Source organism: Eurytemora carolleeae, unplaced genomic scaffold (assembly GCF_000591075.1).
Source record: "Eurytemora carolleeae unplaced genomic scaffold, Eaff_2.0 scaffold1101, whole genome shotgun sequence".
NCBI classification, from domain to species: Eukaryota; Metazoa; Arthropoda; class Copepoda; order Calanoida; family Temoridae; genus Eurytemora; species Eurytemora carolleeae.
The window spans coordinates 1-19,539 of NW_019397031.1; the positions used below are offsets into that span (position 1 = coordinate 1).

Below are 19,539 nucleotides of genomic sequence, written 5' to 3' on the forward strand. Positions count from 1 at the left end.
GAGCGCTGCGGCCATGGGTTAGGTTAAGTTATGACACTTTCTGGGCCGAGCGCTGCGGCTAGATTAAATATAAATTATGAAACATTTTTTTAAATTTGATATTATGGAGTTTGTATTTCAGAATTTTTTATTTTCAGGAGTTTGTCTCGTCAGGAGTTTGTCTTTCAGGAGTTTGTCTTTCAGGAGTTTGTCATGGCGCCTTTTTAAGGGCTCTGAGTAATCACGCCTTTTGAATTATGTACCTCAGACTACAAAATTTAAGGATGAAGGTTTTTGGAAACATTTTTTAATTTTAAATTCCGACCTGCTTCTCTGTATTGTCCATAAACAAGATCCTTGGGTTTAAGTGCGGCTGCAGATCCAATATGGGTTGCTTCTTCTCCATAGTTGGTCATATAGAAGGATATACGACCCTAAATTAATATAAGCTAAGTATAAGAGGAATACGGATATAAAACCAAACCTAAATTGATATAAGCTTAGTAAATCCAATATGCTGGTCTCATGAAGAATAGTTAAAAGATTTAACCCAACCAGGTTCTTCCATTGGGCATTTTAGGTTGCTGCCTTCCATTAGGTTTATAAGGAAATGGAAACTATAAGAGACCCCAATGTGGATCCCTCAAACCGCCATATAGATAGAACCTTAACTAATTTAACTTACAAGATTAGCAGATCTAGGGCTAACAACTCCAAGTTAATACTCATACCAAGGAAATTGATTAGAAAGGGCCTTAAATAATTCATATCAGCAAATCAGATCCAATATGAGTTGAATCCTCCCAATTGCTGGTTTAATGTAGAACACATGTTAAAATAATTAAATTAATATAAATCTGCTACGCAAATCTAATGTGTTGCCTCCTCCCAATTGTAGTTGGTTAAATTAAAGTATATATAGTGCCCCAACATCGGTTGCTTGCTCTCTATAATATGTTATGCAGAATAATAAATAGCCCTAAATCATGTAACCAAGTTTGGTAAGTATAATTAGGTTGATTCACATTACTTATACCCCTTAATAACATAAAATCACCTGTCTTTGAGATTCATAAAGTATTTTATCCATGGTGTTGAGAAGCGTCATTGATTTGTACCATTTTATCATCTCCTCTGGCTCTAGTCTGAATTTGGTCAAAATAAAAGTAGAAATGAATTTACAATCAACTTAATGAGTTCCAAAAAGTTTTCTTTCTTAGAGCCTCAAGTCTGTGAAAAAAGACAAAATATTTTAGTATGGAAGGTTTTATAAAACAAATGAAATAGTAGAATGGGAAAGAGGACTGATTTAAATTTAAAAGTTTTAGCTTTTTCTTTTGAACATGGAGAATTTAATAATGCTACCCCTACACATGGCTTCTCAACAATTTCCAATTGCTCAAATGCATCTAATTTTACCTAGGGTCCTGAGATTCATCAAAGACAACTCCATTTCTATCCATTACACGGTAGATGGGAATACCATTGTATACATCAGGCTAAAATATTTAAGTTTATATTTCTATCCATGACATGGTAGATAGGAATACCATTGTATACATCAGGCTAAAATATTAATGTTTATATTTCTATCCATGACATGGTAGATAGGAATACATACATCAGGCTAAAATATTGATGTTTATATTTCTATCCATGACACGGTAGATAGGAATACCATTGTAAACATCAGGCTAAAATATTTAAGTTTATATTTCTATCCATGACATGGTAAATAGGAATACCATTGTTTACATCAGGCTAAAATATTTAAGTTTATATTTCTATCCATGACACGGTAGATAGGAATACCATTGTATACATCAGGCTAAAATATTAATGTTTATATTTCTATCCATGACATGGTAGATAGGAATACCATTATATACATCAGGCTAAAATATTAATGTTTATATTTTTATCCATGACATGGTAGATAGGAATACCATTGTATACATCAGGCTAAATATTCAACATTACATTTCAAAGAATAGAAGAGACTTATCTAAACGTTGAACAAGAAGAATTGTAGGAGTGAGACATAAGGTTGGTTTTTATTTTAATGTGACATATAAGGCCAATTTTGGAACTAGTTTGACAAACAAAATTTGGACTCCAGGCCGTTATCTGCATGATGGTGTGTGGTGCCCTGAAGGCAGTCTGGGGGTTCCACTTTGGGTTCCCTTCCAGATTTTAACTTGATTGATTGATGAAAGTAATATAGTAGGCACAGCACTTAAAGCATTATATCAGCCACTAAGCAATCAAGCAATCTGTCCCTAAATCAAGGAATGAATCTAACCTGAAGGAAATGAAGTTTCTCTGTATATTCTGCTTTAGCTCCAGGGAACTGAGCCAAGGTCTCCTTAGATTCTAAAATCAAAATTCATTGAACTGTATGACTACAAAATTAAAAACATTATCTTTTCGAACATTAAGAGAAAAATGAAATTAACTTACCGACTGATGATGAGAGCGCCCTCTAAAATAACAAATATTTATTAGTTTTGCAAGAATAAAATGCATAAAATTGTATCCTCAGCACAATTCATTGTGTAAGGTCAGTATTTTAAATGATGCATCAAAGCTTGAGGGAACAGGGATGTAAGCATGATAGCTATTTCATCTCTTTTTAAAGGACCACACTAGTCTCCTGGAGTTTGTAATAACTTTTGTAATAATAGAGATAAATGGTGCTAACTTTGCACCTATATTCTTTTAATCCATAAGGGGCAAAAAAAAAATTCAAATTTTTTTTTTCTTGATCAGGGGCGTAGAAAGAGGGGGTGTTTGGCCCAAAACAGGTATTTATATATATAAATATTTTATTGCCGATGTATCATTATTGTTTTCAAGATTTTAGGTCTGACAGAATACTAGACCATGACAAAAAAGCCTAACAAGGACAGATTCAGCTTGCAGGAGGAGCCCTGTATGGTTCAGGGGCTAAAAAGCCTACAGCCAGGGGGGTCGTTTGATCCACATCAGACTCCTGAAAATGAAGAGGAATCAGTGTCAATAATAAAAAATCAAATAAAGAAAGGCATGTAAAATTCTAAAAATAATTTTATAGTTATTTGAAATGATAAATCATAAATACTTCTTCAGGGGCGTCAAGAGAAAAAATATCACTAAGCACCCCCTTCCTGGATTTCATTAGTCAAAAAGTAAGAAAATAATAATTTTAAAATATTTCAAACCATACAATCCTTTAGGAAGTGTCTTCCATAGCTTAAAGATCCAAAATGAACCATTTTTATCAAAAGGGGCGCCTAGAGGTTTTTTTTAAGTTATATTGGATTTCTAGGCACCCCTTTCAATAAAAATGGTTCATTTTGGATCTTTAAACTATTGAAGTCACTTCCTAAAGGATAGTATGGTTTAAAATAATCTAAAATTATTATTTTCTTAGTTTTTGACAATTATAAAACCAAGAGTGGGGTGTTCAGTGATATTGGATTTCTAGGCGCCCCTTTTGATAAAAATGGTTCATTTTGGATCTTTAAGCTATGGAAGACCCTTCCTAAAGGATTGTATGATTTAAAATAATCTAAAATTATTATTTTCTTAGTTTTTGACAAATGAAATCCAAGAGGTTCGGTGATATTTTTACTCTTGACGCCCCTGAAGAAGTATTTATGATTTATCAATTCAAATAACTATAAAATTATTTTTAGAATTTTACTTGCCTTTCTTTATTTAATTTTGCATTATTGCACTGATTCCTCTTTAATTTTTAGGAGTCTGATGTGGATCAAACGACCCCCCTGACTGTAGGCTTTTTAGCCCCTGAACCATACAGGGCTCCTCCTGCAAGCTGAATCTGTCCTTGTTAGGCTTATTTGTCATGGTCTCATAATCTGTCAGAACTAAAATTTTGAAAACAAAAATGATACATCGGCAATAAAATATTTATAAATATATAAATACCTGTTTTGGGCCAAACACCCCCTCTTTCTACGCCCCTGATCAAGAAAAAAAATTTGAAATTTTTTTCTGCCCCTTAGGAATTAAAAGAATATAGGTGCAAAGTTAGCACCATTTATCTCTATTATTACAAGAGGTATTACAAACTCCTGGGGACTAGTAAGGTCCTTTATTACTCACAGGTTAAAATTCCTTAATATTATAAAATTTGCATAATCCTTGAGTGACTTACTCTCAGAAACTCAAAATTTAGAACCTATGGAAATTTAAACCCCTAAGGGATTAAATGATTGATAACCCAAAGGGTGTAGCTCAAGGGTTGATAATTTAATACCGAAATGTTTTTCTGATTCCAATTTTTCTGAGATTAAATGACATTTCTTTGTAAAGAGCTGGTTTTAGCATGGACCTGCATAAATAAATCTAAAATTTGACGGGATTCAATGAAAATTGTTGCTTACCAAAAGACAACTTTTATAAAGGAATGAGTAAACCAAGATATTACTAAAGATATTAATTCCAATAGATTAATTAAGAAATTATTTTTTAAAAACCTGCCAATTTCTACCTGAATCTTGATAGTGAAGGAGAAGTTCTTGTTGACAGCAGCTGATCTACCCACGTGTCGCAGATTCGACAATACCCGTCCCGCCATCTTAAATCTGGAAATATAACTTTCTTTTGTGATATATTCTTGATTTGAAAAAAACAATCATTTATTCATCCGCATTGTCTTGAACTTGCTGACACGCTTCTCTGGTTCTGATGGAGCTGGTTCAGGAGCAACAGCTTTCTTCTCTACCACTAAGGTGCTGATGGGGTTGATAAACGGAGCTTCAGGTTCTCTGGCAGGTACAGGATCAGGTTCAGGTCTCACAAATGCAGCAGGATCAAAGTTCTCTGGAAGTTTAAGAATGGATCTGGGTTCTAGAGGAACTAAGGATAAGATATCTCCAGGATGGGATGGATATCCTTGCTCATGGTTATCACAGGGCTCGGATTGGGTTTGTGAATGCTGAAATATTATCTGTTTAGTTTCCTTGGGTGGATGTAGGTTTCCAAATGAAACTCTTCTTGTTATTTCAGCTCTTCGCTGCAGCTCAAGATCATCCTTGGCAGCCTCAGCTCCACTGTTATAAGCCTCATCATCATCATCATCATCATCATCATCATCATCTTCTTCATCATCAGTCTCATCATCCTCATCATCATCTTCATCAAAATCATCATCATCATCCTCCTCCTCCTCCCATTCTTTTTCCAACGCTTCTCTGACCTCTAGCTCCTCTTTAATCAGCCAAAAAATTAAAAAATTAAAAGTTAAAAAATCAAGATGATTATAGTAAAAAATGTGAAAGCGGTTCAGAAAGTAACTTAAATTTGAGCTTCTTTTTAGAATCTATAAATCAGATGTTCTTCTTAAAGTCGCATGGTAGAATTCTGATAATTTTTGTGTGTAATGGGTAAAAACAAGTCCAACATTAAGAATAACATTTTTTTTTTCTTCTTGGCTTCCCTAATCTTTTCCAGATTTCCTCATCCTCTACTTTCTTTTCCTCTTTCTTTTCCTCTTCCTTTTTCATCAACTTTTCCCGTCGCACGCTTTCCAAGTGTTTCTCTCTCCACTCTTTCAACTAGAAATGTCAATTTTTTTACAATTTGGAAAAATGTTTACTGTAGTGAGTTTATTAAAGAGACCTAAAAGGGATCAGACTTGGATAAACTTGGATAATGCAAGCTAAGTACTAAGTAGGCACATGCGTGGCCATTTCAATGGGCTCAAGGGCTTTGGTTGGCCGTTACCATTAAGGTATGTTTCGGGGCAATAAATCTAGTCATATTTTCTAAACTTTTCAAGATTTTCTGCAGTTAAACTAGATTTATGAAAAAAAATATTTTTAAAAATAACTTTTAAAAAAATCAAAAAAGAAATAAAATGAAAAATTAAAATTAGCATGTACTATTGTACTAATGTACTGTACCTGTTCTTCTGTATACTCCTCCCTGATATCTGTACACTTCTCCCCTTCCTCCTGCAGCTGACTAGTCTACATACGGTACACCATCAATATTCCCGCCTTTTAAAGAATTATTAGAAGAATTTAATTTGACAAAAAAATGTTGCGATTCATAATGCATTTAGTTGTAAAAAAAGATCTGATAGAATGATATAGTATTCAACATTCAACTTTCCGTAATCAAAATAAGAAAACTTGATGGCAATAGCTTACAAAAACCGCACATTTCTTAAACTTTGTTGATGATATTTTCCTGGTTTTTCCATCCTTCCACCAGTTCCATTTCTTGAGCGAGTTCATGTAGTAACTAAAATAAACTTCTTAACTCATGGTGATTTTACAAAAGTTCAAACTGACTTTCCAAAAAAAAGACATATTTGGTTGTACACGTTGTACTGGTACTGTACACTCATTTCCACCAGGGTAAATTTTAAATTAAGAAAATATTTGTTTATTTTAGTAGGGAAGTAATTAAATAAAAAGATTCAAAACTAAATTTATTTAAGAAGAGAATTTAGAAAGAAGAGCAGCGCTGGAGTGTTCTGCAAATAAATCCCATCAAAGACACTTTTACCTTATCACAGGCCTGTATTCTTCTAGTACATATCTCCCGGGCATTTTTAGCACTTGTTTCTAAATAAATAAAGTGACAGTTAAACTTATTCTTAGCAGTCGTTTCTAGATAATTAAAGGGACTGTTAAACTTATTTTTAGCACTTGTTTCTAGATAATTAAAGGGACTGTTAAACTTATTCTTAGCACTCGTTTCTAGATAATTAAAGGGACTGTTAAACTTATTCTTAGCACTCGTTTCTAGATAATTAAAGGGATTGTTAAACTTATTCTTAGCACTCGTTTCTAAATAATTAAAGGGACTGTTAAACTTATTCTTAGCACTCGTTTCTAGATAATTAAAGGGACTGTTAAACTTATTCTTAGCACTCGTTTCTAGATAATTAAAGGGACTGTTAAACTTATTCTTAGCACTCGTTTCTAGATAATTAAAGTGACTGTTAAACTTATTCTTAGCACTCGTTTCTGGATAATTAAAGGGGCTGTTAAACTTATTTTTAGCACTCGTTTCTAGATAATTAAAGGGACTATTAACCTTATTCTTAACACTCGTTTCTAAATAAATAAAGTGACTGTTAAACTTATTCTTAGCACTCGTTTCTAGATAATTAAAAGGACTGTTAACCTTATTCTAAGCAGTTGTTTCTAGATAATTAAAAGGACTGTTAACCTTATTCTTAGCACTCGTTTCTAGATAATTAAAGGGACTGTTAACCTTATTCTTAGCAATCATTTCTAGATAATTAAAGGGACTGTTAACCTTATTCTTAGCACTCGTTTCTAGATAAAGGGACTGTTAACCTTATTCTTAGCACTCGTTTCTAGATAATTAAAGGGACTGTTCACCTTATTTCTAAAGGCTGCCAACTACAATTCAATCATTAGTTTCTTTAAAATAAAAAAAACAGTCAACTTTATTTTTATTTATATCCAACAACAAAAACTCTTCTCAAAATAAAAATTTCAAGTTTGGACTAATGCGAAATCCGAGAAACTTTTTTGATCTCTCATTGGTCCATCAAACTTCATAATAAAAGTAAACGAAAACAAAATAGAATTTAGGTAGAAAAACACCCAGATCCGGATTCCGAAATGAAATGAAGTTAGGAACTGTACAACATTCTATTAACATTAACTTTACAAAAAAAAAGTACTTTTTTACCTATAAAATAGTTTTCTCCAAGCAGAACCATTATTTTATTCGAATTCACAAGTTTACCAGGCATCATAGCCTGGATAAAAAGTAATTATTCTAGTGACAAAAAAAAACATGATTTGACTTTTTTTATCTTATACAATTTCAGATGTGATAAAAAACCCAGCACATTTAATAGCGAAAAGTAGTTGAACTGTGTATTAGTATTCGAACTTCTCCAAGGGAACTACAAGTCAATCAAGAGAAGTTGTTAAACTATCAGTGCCTAATTCAACTATTTTTCCTTCTCCTTTAAGGGACTGTAAACGTTATTCCAAAAGGCTTTCAGCTTAACTTCAAGTGACCCTCCATGCAAGAAAGCTTTGCTTGATTTATATCGGTACCCTTAAAAGCTTTGTAGGATCAAGTATGTATTTTTTATCCAGGTTTCAACCAAACTTAAAAACGACAATATTGGCCCATAACATTGGTCAACATTTTTAAATGTAGTAATTCCACCTTTCTGAATGAATAGAAACTGAAAGCTATATCTTTGTTGTGAAAGGAACCATTACATCATGAGATAGTTTGTCAGGAAGGGTCGACAGTCGACTATCTAAACATATGATTGATTGATTGATTTTTTTTTCAAATGATGACGTACTTATTCGCTTTTTTAATGAAACTAATAAAGGTGCAAAGGCATTGAGTCTTGGGCAGCTACAATCTCAAATTTTTAATCTCTATATCTTCGCAACCTGATAATGTAGACCTTTGATATTTCAAAATTCCAACTTTTTTTTTGATTTAACGAAATTCAATCTTTGAAAAGGTCTTTGACATTTGGTTGCAAAAAAAAGGGATTTAAAGATCTGAGTTTTTGGCTAAGACTCAAATCCTTTATCATCTCAGTAGTTTATCCTAATTAAGTAACTTGTAATTAAATGATTGAAACAGTTCCTGAACATGGACATGATTGCATTGAATACATTTTTAACAAATCTAATATAAAATCTTAACAAAAACAGTGCTTAGGATCCATTTGATTTTGTGCTGCGGATCTTGGATCCTCACTGTAGGAAAATGGATCCGTATCCAGGTCATGAACATTTCATTAAGAGTTACCAATTTTTTTACATAAAAACATTTTTAATTTATTTTTCTTCTTTTTTCGGTTATTTTTTGCTAAAACTTGATAAACCTTATATAGATAAGAAATATTTGATAATCTCTCTTTTTTCATAAGTTCAGATTTAAGGTTAGAGAGCAAAAGATTTTTTATTTGCATCACTGAAAAAAAACTTATTTTCTGAAAGATTTCTCGTCACCTAATTTTTTGTATGCATTTAGATGATCCAACATTTTTCTTCCTCTCTCCCTGTTCTCCTCTAATTTCATATTCACCCCTTCCTACAGATATATACTTCATTTATCAAAATTTTTCAACACAGATACATAAACATGGGAGTTGAGAGAAAATTGTCTGTGTTTTAAAAAATAACAAAATCTTAGATATTACGTCAATTTGAACTTATTAAATAAATTGAAATTTAACAAATTTTATAATTTCCCCGTTAATTTTTAAGATACAAATATAGTAGACCACATTTTGAAAACCTCAAGACCAGGCGTTTTAGATATTGTATGTTTAAACTGGAAAGTGTGTTCATGAAAAATGCTGCATAGATCAAACAAGATTTAAAAGTCGTCACTTAATTCCCATGTTTATTGGGACACCCTGTAGCATAACTAGTAGACTGTAATAACTGTCAATGTATTACGAATGACGAATGACAGCTGCAGCACTTCAGCTTTCTTTAAGAATTAAGTCCTAAAACCAAATCTTTGACCCCCGACCCTCAAGCTCAATTATCATTTTATGGTTTGATGTATAGCATTTCAAACTCGTATTCAACTCCAATGAAGCTGAAGTTATACCAATCTCTAACAAATCTTTCAAGTAAGGCCACTAAAAAATCATTTTAATATTTAGGCGGCTTTTAAAATGTGTCGCACCATTTAATATTACACTTCTGAAAACTTTTTTCATTCAAACATCGACTCGGATGAAGTGAAGACTATTTCTAGATCGAATGCTGCATAGCTTAATAATACAAATTTATTAACAAATTCGTTCTCATAAAATTTTTAAAAACTCTGGAAAATTTTCTGCATGCAAGTTTTTAATGTCAATATTTTAGTAGTAATAATACTTCCTTTCCCAAATTAAATTAAACAGGAAGAGGGAAAATTGGGTGGAGATGATTTTGGAAATTTTCTTGATAAAAATTAAAGTGAAAAACCTACTTTATTTCCTGAATTCATTTCTTTTTTCGGTATTTTTCGTCATAGAATTTGTAATTTATACATATATAAATAAATAAATAAAGTTACAATATTTTTAAAACTGCTCTCGTCTATAGATCCTTTAAGAACAGGACAAAAAGCATGAAAAATGATATGTCCACCTATTTTAAATTGCTTTTGATTTTCTTTATTTGAGAAGGCAATCTTTAAACTTTAATCCACAATTTTATAATCTTAACTTTTCTTTAAGGAAACTATCCGTGAATACCAAAATGGTATCCATTACCCGCTCCTTTTCATTCACAATACAGAAACTGAACATTAAACAAAACGAAAAAAAATACAGAAAACAATTAAAAATCAACCCAATTGTAAAGATATGAACTAAATTGTATTCTTCAAATATTATCATTCTCTTTAAAAAGAGTTCTTAAATGGACTAAAGAGGTAATTTCAAGTGCAAACTGGAAAATAGCATGCCCAATCGGAAAAGGTAATTCAAGTCACGTTTGTATAGATACCACAATTTTAAAATAATTAGTTTCTAAATTTATTAACACTTGATCAGACAAATTTTGATCAGGCAAATCCGTTGAAAATCGGGCATTGCCATCTTTGCATGGAGGGTCGCTTAAAATTACGCTTACAGTCCCTTTAAGAGAAAAAACGCCTCATAGTAAAGGTTTCAAAAAGAATATGTACTTTTACTATTGTCTAATGTCTACCACATCTACGTCTATCTATTTCTATCTATGTCTATGACAGTATGCATGATATTACTAACTGAATAAACGAGTATATCCCTGAAGCTTGGATAAACTGGTGTGATCCATTTTTATTTTTATTTTATTATTGATCTGAAATTAAGAGATACAATCATTCAATCGTACAAAAACACAACTTTATAATAAACAGAAATGCAATAATATTTAATGCGCAGACTTTTTTGATGATTTATCTTATTTAATTGTTTGTTTGTATTGAAAAAAATTGTTTTCTGTATTTGAGCAAAAATGCGCAATTATCGAAGGAAACAAATTTAAGTTGTTTACACAATTTTGTAACGTTTTGGTCTGAGTTTTTCGGTCCCTAAACCCTGCCAGGGGTTTTGAGGTCGTATTTTTCCTTCATTTTCTGGAGATCGTCTTCCTTCTTGGCCGTATTCAACTTCTCAAAAGCTTTATTAGCCTGGTAGTACAGCACTACTAGATATCTAGAGAATAATAAACCAATGGATGAATTGTGTGAAATATCGGGGAAATATAGACACAATACCAACTTAAGCATAGATAAGTAAGAAGTTATCAAATCATAAAAGGTCAAATTATGGGGATTTTCTTTTTCTTTTTTTAGATTTAAGTCCTTGTTTTTCAACGTTAAATAACTTTCTGCATGGTATTATATTTTATGTGAAAATCTGGGATGGCCAAAGATAATATATATATAGATATGCAGGCAGGTATAAATTTTGAGGTCTTGAGAAAAGGTGCAAACAGCACCATCTCTGTCGTACGCATGGCATTTTATCCTCTGGATTGTTGCTAATTTATCACTTTGTTTATGCGTGATAACACTAAATGCGTACTATAGTATCAACAATGTATACTGCATATTTGTTGACAGATAACAGCAACACGCTAGACAAATCCGGATAATAGGCCGGTCAAGATTCAGAAGGGGGGTGTTTATTTTCCCCAGACAATTCTTTCCCGATGGCCGAACAATACACACACAACAGAGTAACCCCGTCAATACAGGATGCAATACGCGTACTGTATGTTTATATAACACAAATGCGTATTTCCTACAGATGGCAGCAAGGGGAGAAAGGAAAATAGAAAGTAATCAATTTGCTATAGATGTCTCTCCTTGCACCTTTTCTCGGAGGTTCAAAAATTAGTTGTCTGCTACAAGCAATTAAGGAAGGAGGTTTCTACCTGCCTGCATATCTATAAATATTTTATCTTTGAGATTTAATGCTATGATTGATTGATTGATAGGTGGATAGATAGATAGATTACAAATAATAAGAAGAAGAACTGGTGTTGGAACAATTAAGAATAATTTCTGGTCACGCACCTGATGAACAAAACTTAATATTAATGGGATTTTAAAGGGACAGACCGGCTATGTAAGGTAGTTAAAGTGAGTATGTAGTGTTGTGGACAAATACTGTAGGATTCATTTGAGACATTAGACGTTTCCATGATGTATAATTACTACGTTTGAGCACAAAGTCGACGTTCAAAATCATGAATTTGGGTGGGTACGTTTTCAGAATCGCTTTTTTTAAATTAATAACGACGACGAAAAATATCGTAAAATTTCTATAGAAAAAATAATTAGATGTTTAAGAACATGTTTCTCAAAAGAAATTGGTCAATAAATTGAAGTTAGAATTAATTATTTCCTTTTTCATCATTATATTGAATTTCTTATTTTCTATGAATTTGTTCGCAGATTTCTTCAAATTCTTCAAATTTCGTCTTTTTAATAAAAATTACAGAAAATCTGCCGAAAATCTTTGTGATTAAAGAGAGATTATAGAAAATAATAATTGAATAAGATTACATATTTTCGATGATAAGAGTTAATTTTTATTTTCTCAACCTGTTCCTGAACAACTAATTAGCTTACTGCAGAATTTTGTATACATTTCTTGTTGTCGTTATTTAATAATAATAAAAAAACTATTATGAAAACGTATCCACCCGATAGTACGATTTTGAACGTCGACTTTGCGCTTAAACTAAGGATTTAAAGATCTTTAAAAAAAGTTTTATAAGTCTCAAATGAATCCTAAAGAATGTGTCCACAACACTGCATTCTCAGTTTAACTACCTTACATTGCCGGTCTGTCCCTTTACGCTTAATTTTAAGTGACCCTCCATGCAAAGATAATGATAACGATTTACAACGGTACCTTTAACGGAATTTTGAGCTATGAATTATATCCAAGTTTCAGTTTCTTTAAACTGTTAATTTGCATTTGCTGTTTCTCTATATTTCATCAGATTATGGTTGTAAATCGGATATTTTCATCTTTGAAGCAAGGATTTAATGCAATGAAAGTTATTTCAGAGATGTACGCATCTTTTGCACTGAAGTGTACTGCCACTGGGCGCCGGGCGGTAAAGTAAACACAAGACAGATGTCGAAGCCTGACATGGGATCCTTCTTTCACATAAATAATTAATGAAATATTCTGGTCAAAGGAAACTATTATATGAATTATCAAAATTATCAAAATTCAATGCTTTTAACCTCCTAGAATACTAAACGAACACTGAGGCATCTATTCTTGTTTACAAATTCAGCCCAGAGAGAACTGGTTTCAATATGTACGCAGAGTATACGCAACTGTAAATAACTTTCCTTGCATTACATTCTTTGCATGGAGGATCACTTGAAATTACGCTTATAGTCACTTTAAAAACCATTATTACCTGTTACAAACGTTGAACCCAGACAGATGATCACACGCATTCTTTGCGTCAAAAATATCTTCGTAAATAACAAACGCAGTTCCTCGCGTCTCCGTCGTGTTTCCAACCCTGGAAAAACATATTTTTAGTGGTGTAAATTTCTTTAAAAATTTCGTTTTCCTTGTTATATTTGACACTTGTGACGTTGTGTATAATTGGTTCATTTCTCTGTTGCCACCTATTGTACTTGATAATCTATTTGCCCAAAAATACAAAAATGCAGAATCAGAGTTTTAATTCTAAAATAACCTAGAAACTAGATGTAACAATGTTTTAACTACATTATTGAAACTATCTGAGACAAAAAAAAATATATTTGTAATATTTGATTTACCTAATTTGTCTGATAGCTCCGTATTTACCAAATATGTCGTACATCTCCTCAGCTGTGATCTTGTACGGTAAATTCCTAGATATTTTATTAATATTAGGATTATTGTTCTTATTCTTTCAGTGCCTTGCGATCAGCAACGTAGTCAGGAATTTGTCCAAGGGGCATGGGGGGGGGGGGGTTTGGCTTAGATATTTTTTTCTTTCCAGGGGGGTCAGCAGTCGTTGGGACCTGATAAACACCCTGAAATCCATAGATTGCTGGTCCAGGGAGGCTAACCCCCAATAGCCCCCCCCCCCCCCCCATGAAAACGCATCAGTATGGAAAAATACAACAAAATTGTCTTTTATTGTCGTTGACATTTCAGAAATAACCATCAATCAATCAATCAATATGTAACCCAATAAAAGTTCACTATCGACTATCCAATCCATCAGATTCAGAAAACCTTCTATCTACTAGCAACCATATCAAGCGACCAACCAAACAATAAAGTGTAACAATACCTGACATAGAGAACTCTGTTGACTTCTGGCGGAAGTCGAACATTAGCACGTGCTTTGTTCATCGCCATCTTGGATTAACTAGTAATCTCTGAAAATTCGGGAAATTAGAAAAAATAAGACAATTCAACAAATAGTGACAATTTTCTTTCTCTTCATATTGTGACTTCCATACATAAATAATTTTCGTGAAAACTATTGGATAAATGCGGCTGTATTAACCCAAAACAGCTAGCGGTCTAAGGATATTATTTCTTTTTAGATTCAAATAGATTTTAAAATATGAAAGACAACTGATGGCTCCGTAATGAAGTTAAATGTTCCAAAATGCTTAAAGAAGATGAAAATGACATTTATATTGCTTTGGCGTCCCCTCTGTGCATGAACATGTGCAACTCCAAGTTGGCGCGTTTCGAGAACTGTGTCCCGCACTGCGGACATTTTGATTTGGCGGGTTTTGTGGCAGGAGCAGGGGTTTCTGACAGAACCGGTTCTGGAACAAGTTCTCCGTCTTCTAGTGTGTACAGACCCTTGTCCATCGTTTTCTTAATGTGATCCTAAAAAATTAGCAAATAAAAATTGCATATCTAATTATAGCTTTCCATTTGAAATGTTGGGGGGGAAAAGAGTCCAAAGTTTATTTCTAGAATATTTTGAATTACTTTTAACATTATTAGTTCTAGTTCTAATCTAATCATCTGATTTATTTTATCCTCATCTGATTTATTTTATTACCATCTGATATATTTTTATCCCTTTTTTCTACCTTCAATGATTTGATGAGTTTCGTTCTTGCCTCGTCTCTGGAGTCTGCTTTTCCTGCCCAGGCTTTCCCCTCAATCCAGACTCTAGCTACTATTCGGGACTTCTAGAATATCAAAAAGGGATTAGGTAGTCAATAACAACTCATCCTGTCTGGGTAACCCTGTGTATTTAAGATAAAAATAAGAATACGAGGCAAATACCTTTGTAAACGTGTTGGTAACTGTTCCCCAGTGTACATCGTATTCCTTCCCGTAGATTTCTATCACCTAGAGGAAGAAAAACTAAAAAATTGAGGAGGAAACACTCTAAGAACGAACAAAGTGATGCCAGGAAAAAGATGATTTTATCATTTCTTTTCCCACCTCAACGATAACCCCCTTATCAAAGTGTCCGATCATAACTCGGAAAACCCTGAACCAATTTGTCTCAAATTTTGATAGGGGAACTTGGGAGAACCACGGGAATGTTCGTAGCTAGGTTTTGAAATTCTAAGTTGAGTGGGTCGACTTTAATGGCGACAATTTAGTTTCCCAGTAAAATCGTGCGGGTAAACTTCGGGAGTAACTTTCAGTAACCTGGGCAGCGCTGGCTTCACAAGCTAGTCTTTCTGTAAAGCTGGCTGGTCTAATTCTATCAAATAAACGGATGAACTGATCTGGTTTATATGATTTTAAAAAAATCCACTTATTTGAACAGATTAACACATGAAAATATTTATTTATTATAGTCTGATGAAAAAATTGCAAAATTAAAAGTTATTTGACCTAGAAAAAGCCCATTGAAAGTAAAATTAAAATGTGAAATTAAAGTAACACAAACATTTATGTATTAGGTACTAAGTCTATCTGTCCACTTATTTGACAGATTATTGACCGGTAGGATAGGTTGTTTTGTGAATACAAGTCAACAAACTGCAACATAATGTCTATTTCAAATAGTTAAACAAACCCTGTAGACGAAATTTCAAGTAACCTTCCAATAAGAGACATGTTTGATTCACAACGGTACGATTTTTAGTAATTAAGAATTAATAAGATTACAAATATTTAAGGTTTAAATTTAGGGTTACCTAGTAAAGCGGGGCAAACCCACTTTGAGTGAAAGGCATGGAGGTCAATTAAGAAAAACAACGAGAGCCCCTGTGAAAAGTGAAACTGACCTCTTTATCCTCCCCAGGGTTGACCTCTACAGGTTTCCTAGCCCAGGATGGTCTCTCATCTCCATAACATTTCTCTATATGCTTCCTGTACCAGAACTTTCCTAATCAGAATCAGAATCAGAATCAGAATCAGAATCAGAATCAGAATCAGAATCAGAATCAGAATCAGAATCAGAATCAGAATCAGAATCAGAATCAGAATCAGAATCAGAATCAGAATCAGAATCAGAATCAGAATCAGAATCAGAATCAGTATCAGATCAAGAACCAGGAATGATCCAATAGCTCACTGAACTGACCGGGGAATGCTGTCACAATCCCCTTCAATTCAAGTCTTTTCAGCTTGACAAAGTTTAATCCTAACGTTGGACTCTCAACCAAATTTGAGCCATGAGACCGGTCTGAACTCATTCCCTCAGTTCAAATTTCAGAATTAGTGGTTAGACCAGTTGACAGTTTTCAACAAAAATTAGGAATCGGACCCCCTTCCCATTGAAAGAGAAAATTAAAATGAAATTGGAAGAAAGTTATGAAAAAAATTAAAGACAAAACCTACAATAAATTAACACCCTCAATACACACAGTATACATTTTCCTCCTTAGTCACAATTTATTTTTTTATCAAGAAAGATTATATTGGTATAATTGGATAACATTTCCCTCCAAAAAAAAGTTACAATTTTTTTTAAAAAATTTGATCAAAATCTGCCAACATGGGAGAAAAAATCTACAACTTTTGGAGAAAATTGCCAAAATGAACAGATCTGTCATTTCAAGCTTGGAATAATTGAGATCTTACACCTGTGATTTTCTTCTTGCAAAGATCACATGTAAAACTCGGATCATGCTTCTTCATGTGTGTATTATATTTCCTTTCTTCCATAAACTCAAGGTTGCAGATATCACATTTACGGAAAGCAGTCTGAGTGAATCTGAATATATCAAGTTATTGTATATTTTAAATTATTACNTTTTCTACAAAAATTATTTAATTTACCGCTAAATATCTATATTTATCTCAATGAAGAAAATAAATCCCTAAAAATTACAAAAAAAAGTATTTTCAAAATCATCCCCCCGATGATGTATTAAAAAATATATATACCCCTTTATTAACGTTTGTAACAGCCCCTCCATCATTACTGAACAATAATGACGTGAAAAATATTTACAGAGGTTCCCATAAACTGTGGAATAGGAAGCTTACGTTCATTTGAAGTTCTCATAAAACAAAATAATTATTAGCTAATTATGTTCAATAATTATTTCAAATTAAAACTTGAATATACCAATGCATTTGTCATCCTATTCTAGAGCTTTCGACTTTTTATCCTTACTGAATAAAATTATAGAACATTTAGAGAATAATGATAACTTTCACAATTTATTAGAATTTTATTAAGATCTTTTTTTTAATTTAATGTTCAACAGAATTCAATCTAAAAGTTTTTTCGGAACCTTTGAATTGGTAACATTCGGAATTGTATATTTATCATCCTAAGGCCAAATTTTAGGAATTTGAGCCGGCGCTCAATTTGAACCGGTTTAAATTCTTTCTTAAAATCTGATGAACTTTTTTTTAAGATTAAAAAAACTATTCCTTACTTTATTCCATTCTTACTTACTTGTGTGCCTCGATGAAATGATCTCCAAGTTTGCTTAAACGTTGTCCTGTATTTGTATCCTAGCAAACCCACATCAAACTTGTTCGTAGCATTTCAAGACGTATTTTATATTGGCTTAAAGGGACAGTAAAGGAAAAATGAAAGGGGATATAGGCTGAAAGCTAATCACTTTAGCTCTTGATCGCAACCCATGAAAGTTATATCTGATGTTCCTGTCTCGAGAAATTGATATAAAACTGTGTTATAATTATACGAAAATTCATATATGTCAAATTTTGAAAATCAGAAACTTAAATCACGTGACCAGAACTATCACCAATGGCAGAACAGTATACTGGTCACGTGTCTCCGCCTGTATCACGTGACCACTTTACTGCACTGCCATTGGTGGAATTTCTGGTCTAGTAATACGGACGTAAAAATAATATTATGAATGAAATCTATTGAAAATAGAAACAACAAATATAAAAGTAAACCTAAATTACAATTAGCTTTCTCTGGGATATCATCTTTTTTAGATTGGTTGCTGTTTTTCTGAGCATGGTCTGTTTAAACCTACTATTTCTATACGAAATTGTATATATATGCATTTTCGTACAACTTTGAAACAGCTTTATTTCAATTCTCGAGTCAGGAACTTCAGATAGGCGTCTCAAGGGTCTCGATGAAAAGCTAAAGTGATTAGCTTTCAGCCTATACCCCCTTTCATTTTTCCTTTACTGTCCCTTTAAAGGGACGGTTTTAAAGATGCACGTTAGCTTTCCCAAAATAAAGTATTTAAGTATTTAAAAATGATGTGAAATTGAGTAGTAGCTTATAAACGGACTGTAAGCATAATTTCAAGTGAACCCAAATACAAAGATGGCAATGCCAGATTTACAACGGTACCCGTGAGAGCTTTGTTAATATTATTGTTTATGTTTCGTTTAACTGTTTATTTTCATTTATGGTTTCTCTACAAAAAGAAGCAATGGAGAAAGCATCAGGAAAACGACGGTATCTTCCACTTTTTTGATCAGATTAAGGTTTCAAGGGTACCATTGTAAATCAGACGTTACAAACTTTACTTGGAAGTTTGCTTAAGAGTGCGCTAACATTCCCTTTTATGGAAAACATTATTCTGAACTAATTTCCCTATTTTAGGCACCAACTCAACGTTTTTCAACTCCTTTGCAAAAAAGTTTGTCAAGTAGGGTTTGTATTAAAATTTATTTGATGGGAAACCTTAGCAGCGAAATCACACCCCTTCACAAAGCATCTGGTCTAAACATAATTTTATCGTCATTTAAACAGATTTTAGAGGCTAGGTGTTCAGTGTAATTTGAAGGAAATTATTGATCCATAACGAGTAGTAAGAACACTGCAATCAATCGATCAACCAGTTTATTAATCAATTTATCAATTTATCAATTTATCAATCAATTTATCAATCAATTTATCAATCATTATATCAATCAATCATTGGCCTGAAACTAACCTTTAGAGCTTTCATTCCCCCGAGTCTCCAGTGCCCGATGCAATGATTCTTCCATTCGTCGATATTCTAACAGGGCAACAACACAATAAACACGAAGAAGTGAGAGACATAAAATCAAAAGATGCAAAGGTTCTCTGGGTGATGTCAACCCTTAGTATTGAAATGCCAAACTTTTTTTGCTTCAACTTGTTGAACTTGGGTGGAAGTAGTTTCAGGAAATAAATCTAGATTTTTGTCAAGGAGGGCCGGGGGGGG

The 19,539-nt window shown here is 32.9% G+C and overlaps 4 protein-coding genes across 5 annotated transcripts in view; all 4 read right to left on the reverse strand.

Annotated features, from left to right (window-relative positions):
* Positions 1 to 304: 304 nt before the first annotated feature.
* LOC111711265 (2-oxoisovalerate dehydrogenase subunit alpha, mitochondrial) lies at positions 305 to 4,593 on the reverse strand (the record flags this gene model as incomplete). Its single annotated transcript, XM_023485565.1, is given in 6 exon segments — positions 305 to 413; positions 1,037 to 1,124; positions 1,399 to 1,478; positions 2,282 to 2,352; positions 2,440 to 2,461; positions 4,475 to 4,593. Coding segments are annotated over 6 exon segments (457 nt in total), but the record flags the coding sequence as incomplete, so codon positions are not given.
* Positions 4,568 to 10,822, reverse strand: LOC111711264 (RNA polymerase II subunit 5-mediating protein homolog). The gene is made up of 9 exons (XM_023485564.1): positions 10,743 to 10,822; positions 8,961 to 9,042; positions 8,184 to 8,248; positions 7,660 to 7,729; positions 6,499 to 6,557; positions 6,178 to 6,231; positions 5,889 to 5,954; positions 5,423 to 5,540; positions 4,568 to 5,193 (listed from the first exon to the last, which is right to left on the reverse strand). Exons 1-9 carry the CDS (start codon positions 10,770 to 10,772, stop codon positions 4,619 to 4,621), a joined length of 1,119 nt encoding a protein of 372 aa, XP_023341332.1. The 5' UTR covers positions 10,773 to 10,822; the 3' UTR covers positions 4,568 to 4,618.
* Positions 10,796 to 14,347, reverse strand: LOC111711266 (splicing factor 3B subunit 6). The gene is made up of 4 exons (XM_023485566.1): positions 14,262 to 14,347; positions 13,759 to 13,833; positions 13,386 to 13,493; positions 10,796 to 11,152 (listed from the first exon to the last, which is right to left on the reverse strand). Exons 1-4 carry the CDS (start codon positions 14,327 to 14,329, stop codon positions 11,029 to 11,031), a joined length of 375 nt encoding a protein of 124 aa, XP_023341334.1. The 5' UTR covers positions 14,330 to 14,347; the 3' UTR covers positions 10,796 to 11,028.
* A 1-nt stretch (position 14,348) lies between these two features.
* LOC111711263 (zinc finger protein 236) overlaps positions 14,349 to 19,539 on the reverse strand; it is a 7,885-nt gene continuing 2,694 nt past the window's right edge. For both annotated transcript variants that reach the window (XM_023485563.1, XM_023485562.1), the window contains exons 4-11: positions 19,285 to 19,350; positions 19,032 to 19,070; positions 17,808 to 17,866; positions 16,984 to 17,114; positions 16,183 to 16,283; positions 15,224 to 15,289; positions 15,025 to 15,126; positions 14,349 to 14,815 (exon numbers count right to left, since the gene is read on the reverse strand). In XM_023485563.1, the coding sequence (XP_023341331.1) occupies positions 14,612 to 14,815; positions 15,025 to 15,126; positions 15,224 to 15,289; positions 16,183 to 16,283; positions 16,984 to 17,114; positions 17,808 to 17,866; positions 19,032 to 19,070; positions 19,285 to 19,350 (768 nt within the window). In that variant the 3' untranslated portion in view covers positions 14,349 to 14,611. The remainder of the gene's footprint in view (positions 14,816 to 15,024; positions 15,127 to 15,223; positions 15,290 to 16,182; positions 16,284 to 16,983; positions 17,115 to 17,807; positions 17,867 to 19,031; positions 19,071 to 19,284; positions 19,351 to 19,539) is intronic.

Excerpts from the sequence above, each read along its gene's own strand:
- LOC111711264 (XM_023485564.1), bottom strand. The coding sequence starts at position 10,772 with ATGGATCACACCAGTTTATCCAAGCTTCAG. Across the intron at positions 7,730-8,183 it reads TGGTTCCTTTCACAACAAAG|GCTATGATGCCTGGTAAACT; the intron begins ATATAGCTTTCA and ends CTTTTTATCCAG. Across the intron at positions 5,955-6,177 it reads TGGAAGGATGGAAAAACCAG|ACTAGTCAGCTGCAGGAGGA; the intron begins GAAAATATCATC and ends TACCGTATGTAG.
- LOC111711266 (XM_023485566.1), bottom strand. The coding sequence starts at position 14,329 with ATGGCGATGAACAAAGCACGTGCTAATGTTCGACTTCCGCCAGAAGTC. Across the intron at positions 13,834-14,261 it reads AACAGAGTTCTCTATGTCAG|GAATTTACCGTACAAGATCA; the intron begins GTATTGTTACAC and ends TAAAATATCTAG. Across the intron at positions 11,153-13,385 it reads GGGTTCAACGTTTGTAACAG|ATATCTAGTAGTGCTGTACT; the intron begins GTAATAATGGTT and ends ATTATTCTCTAG.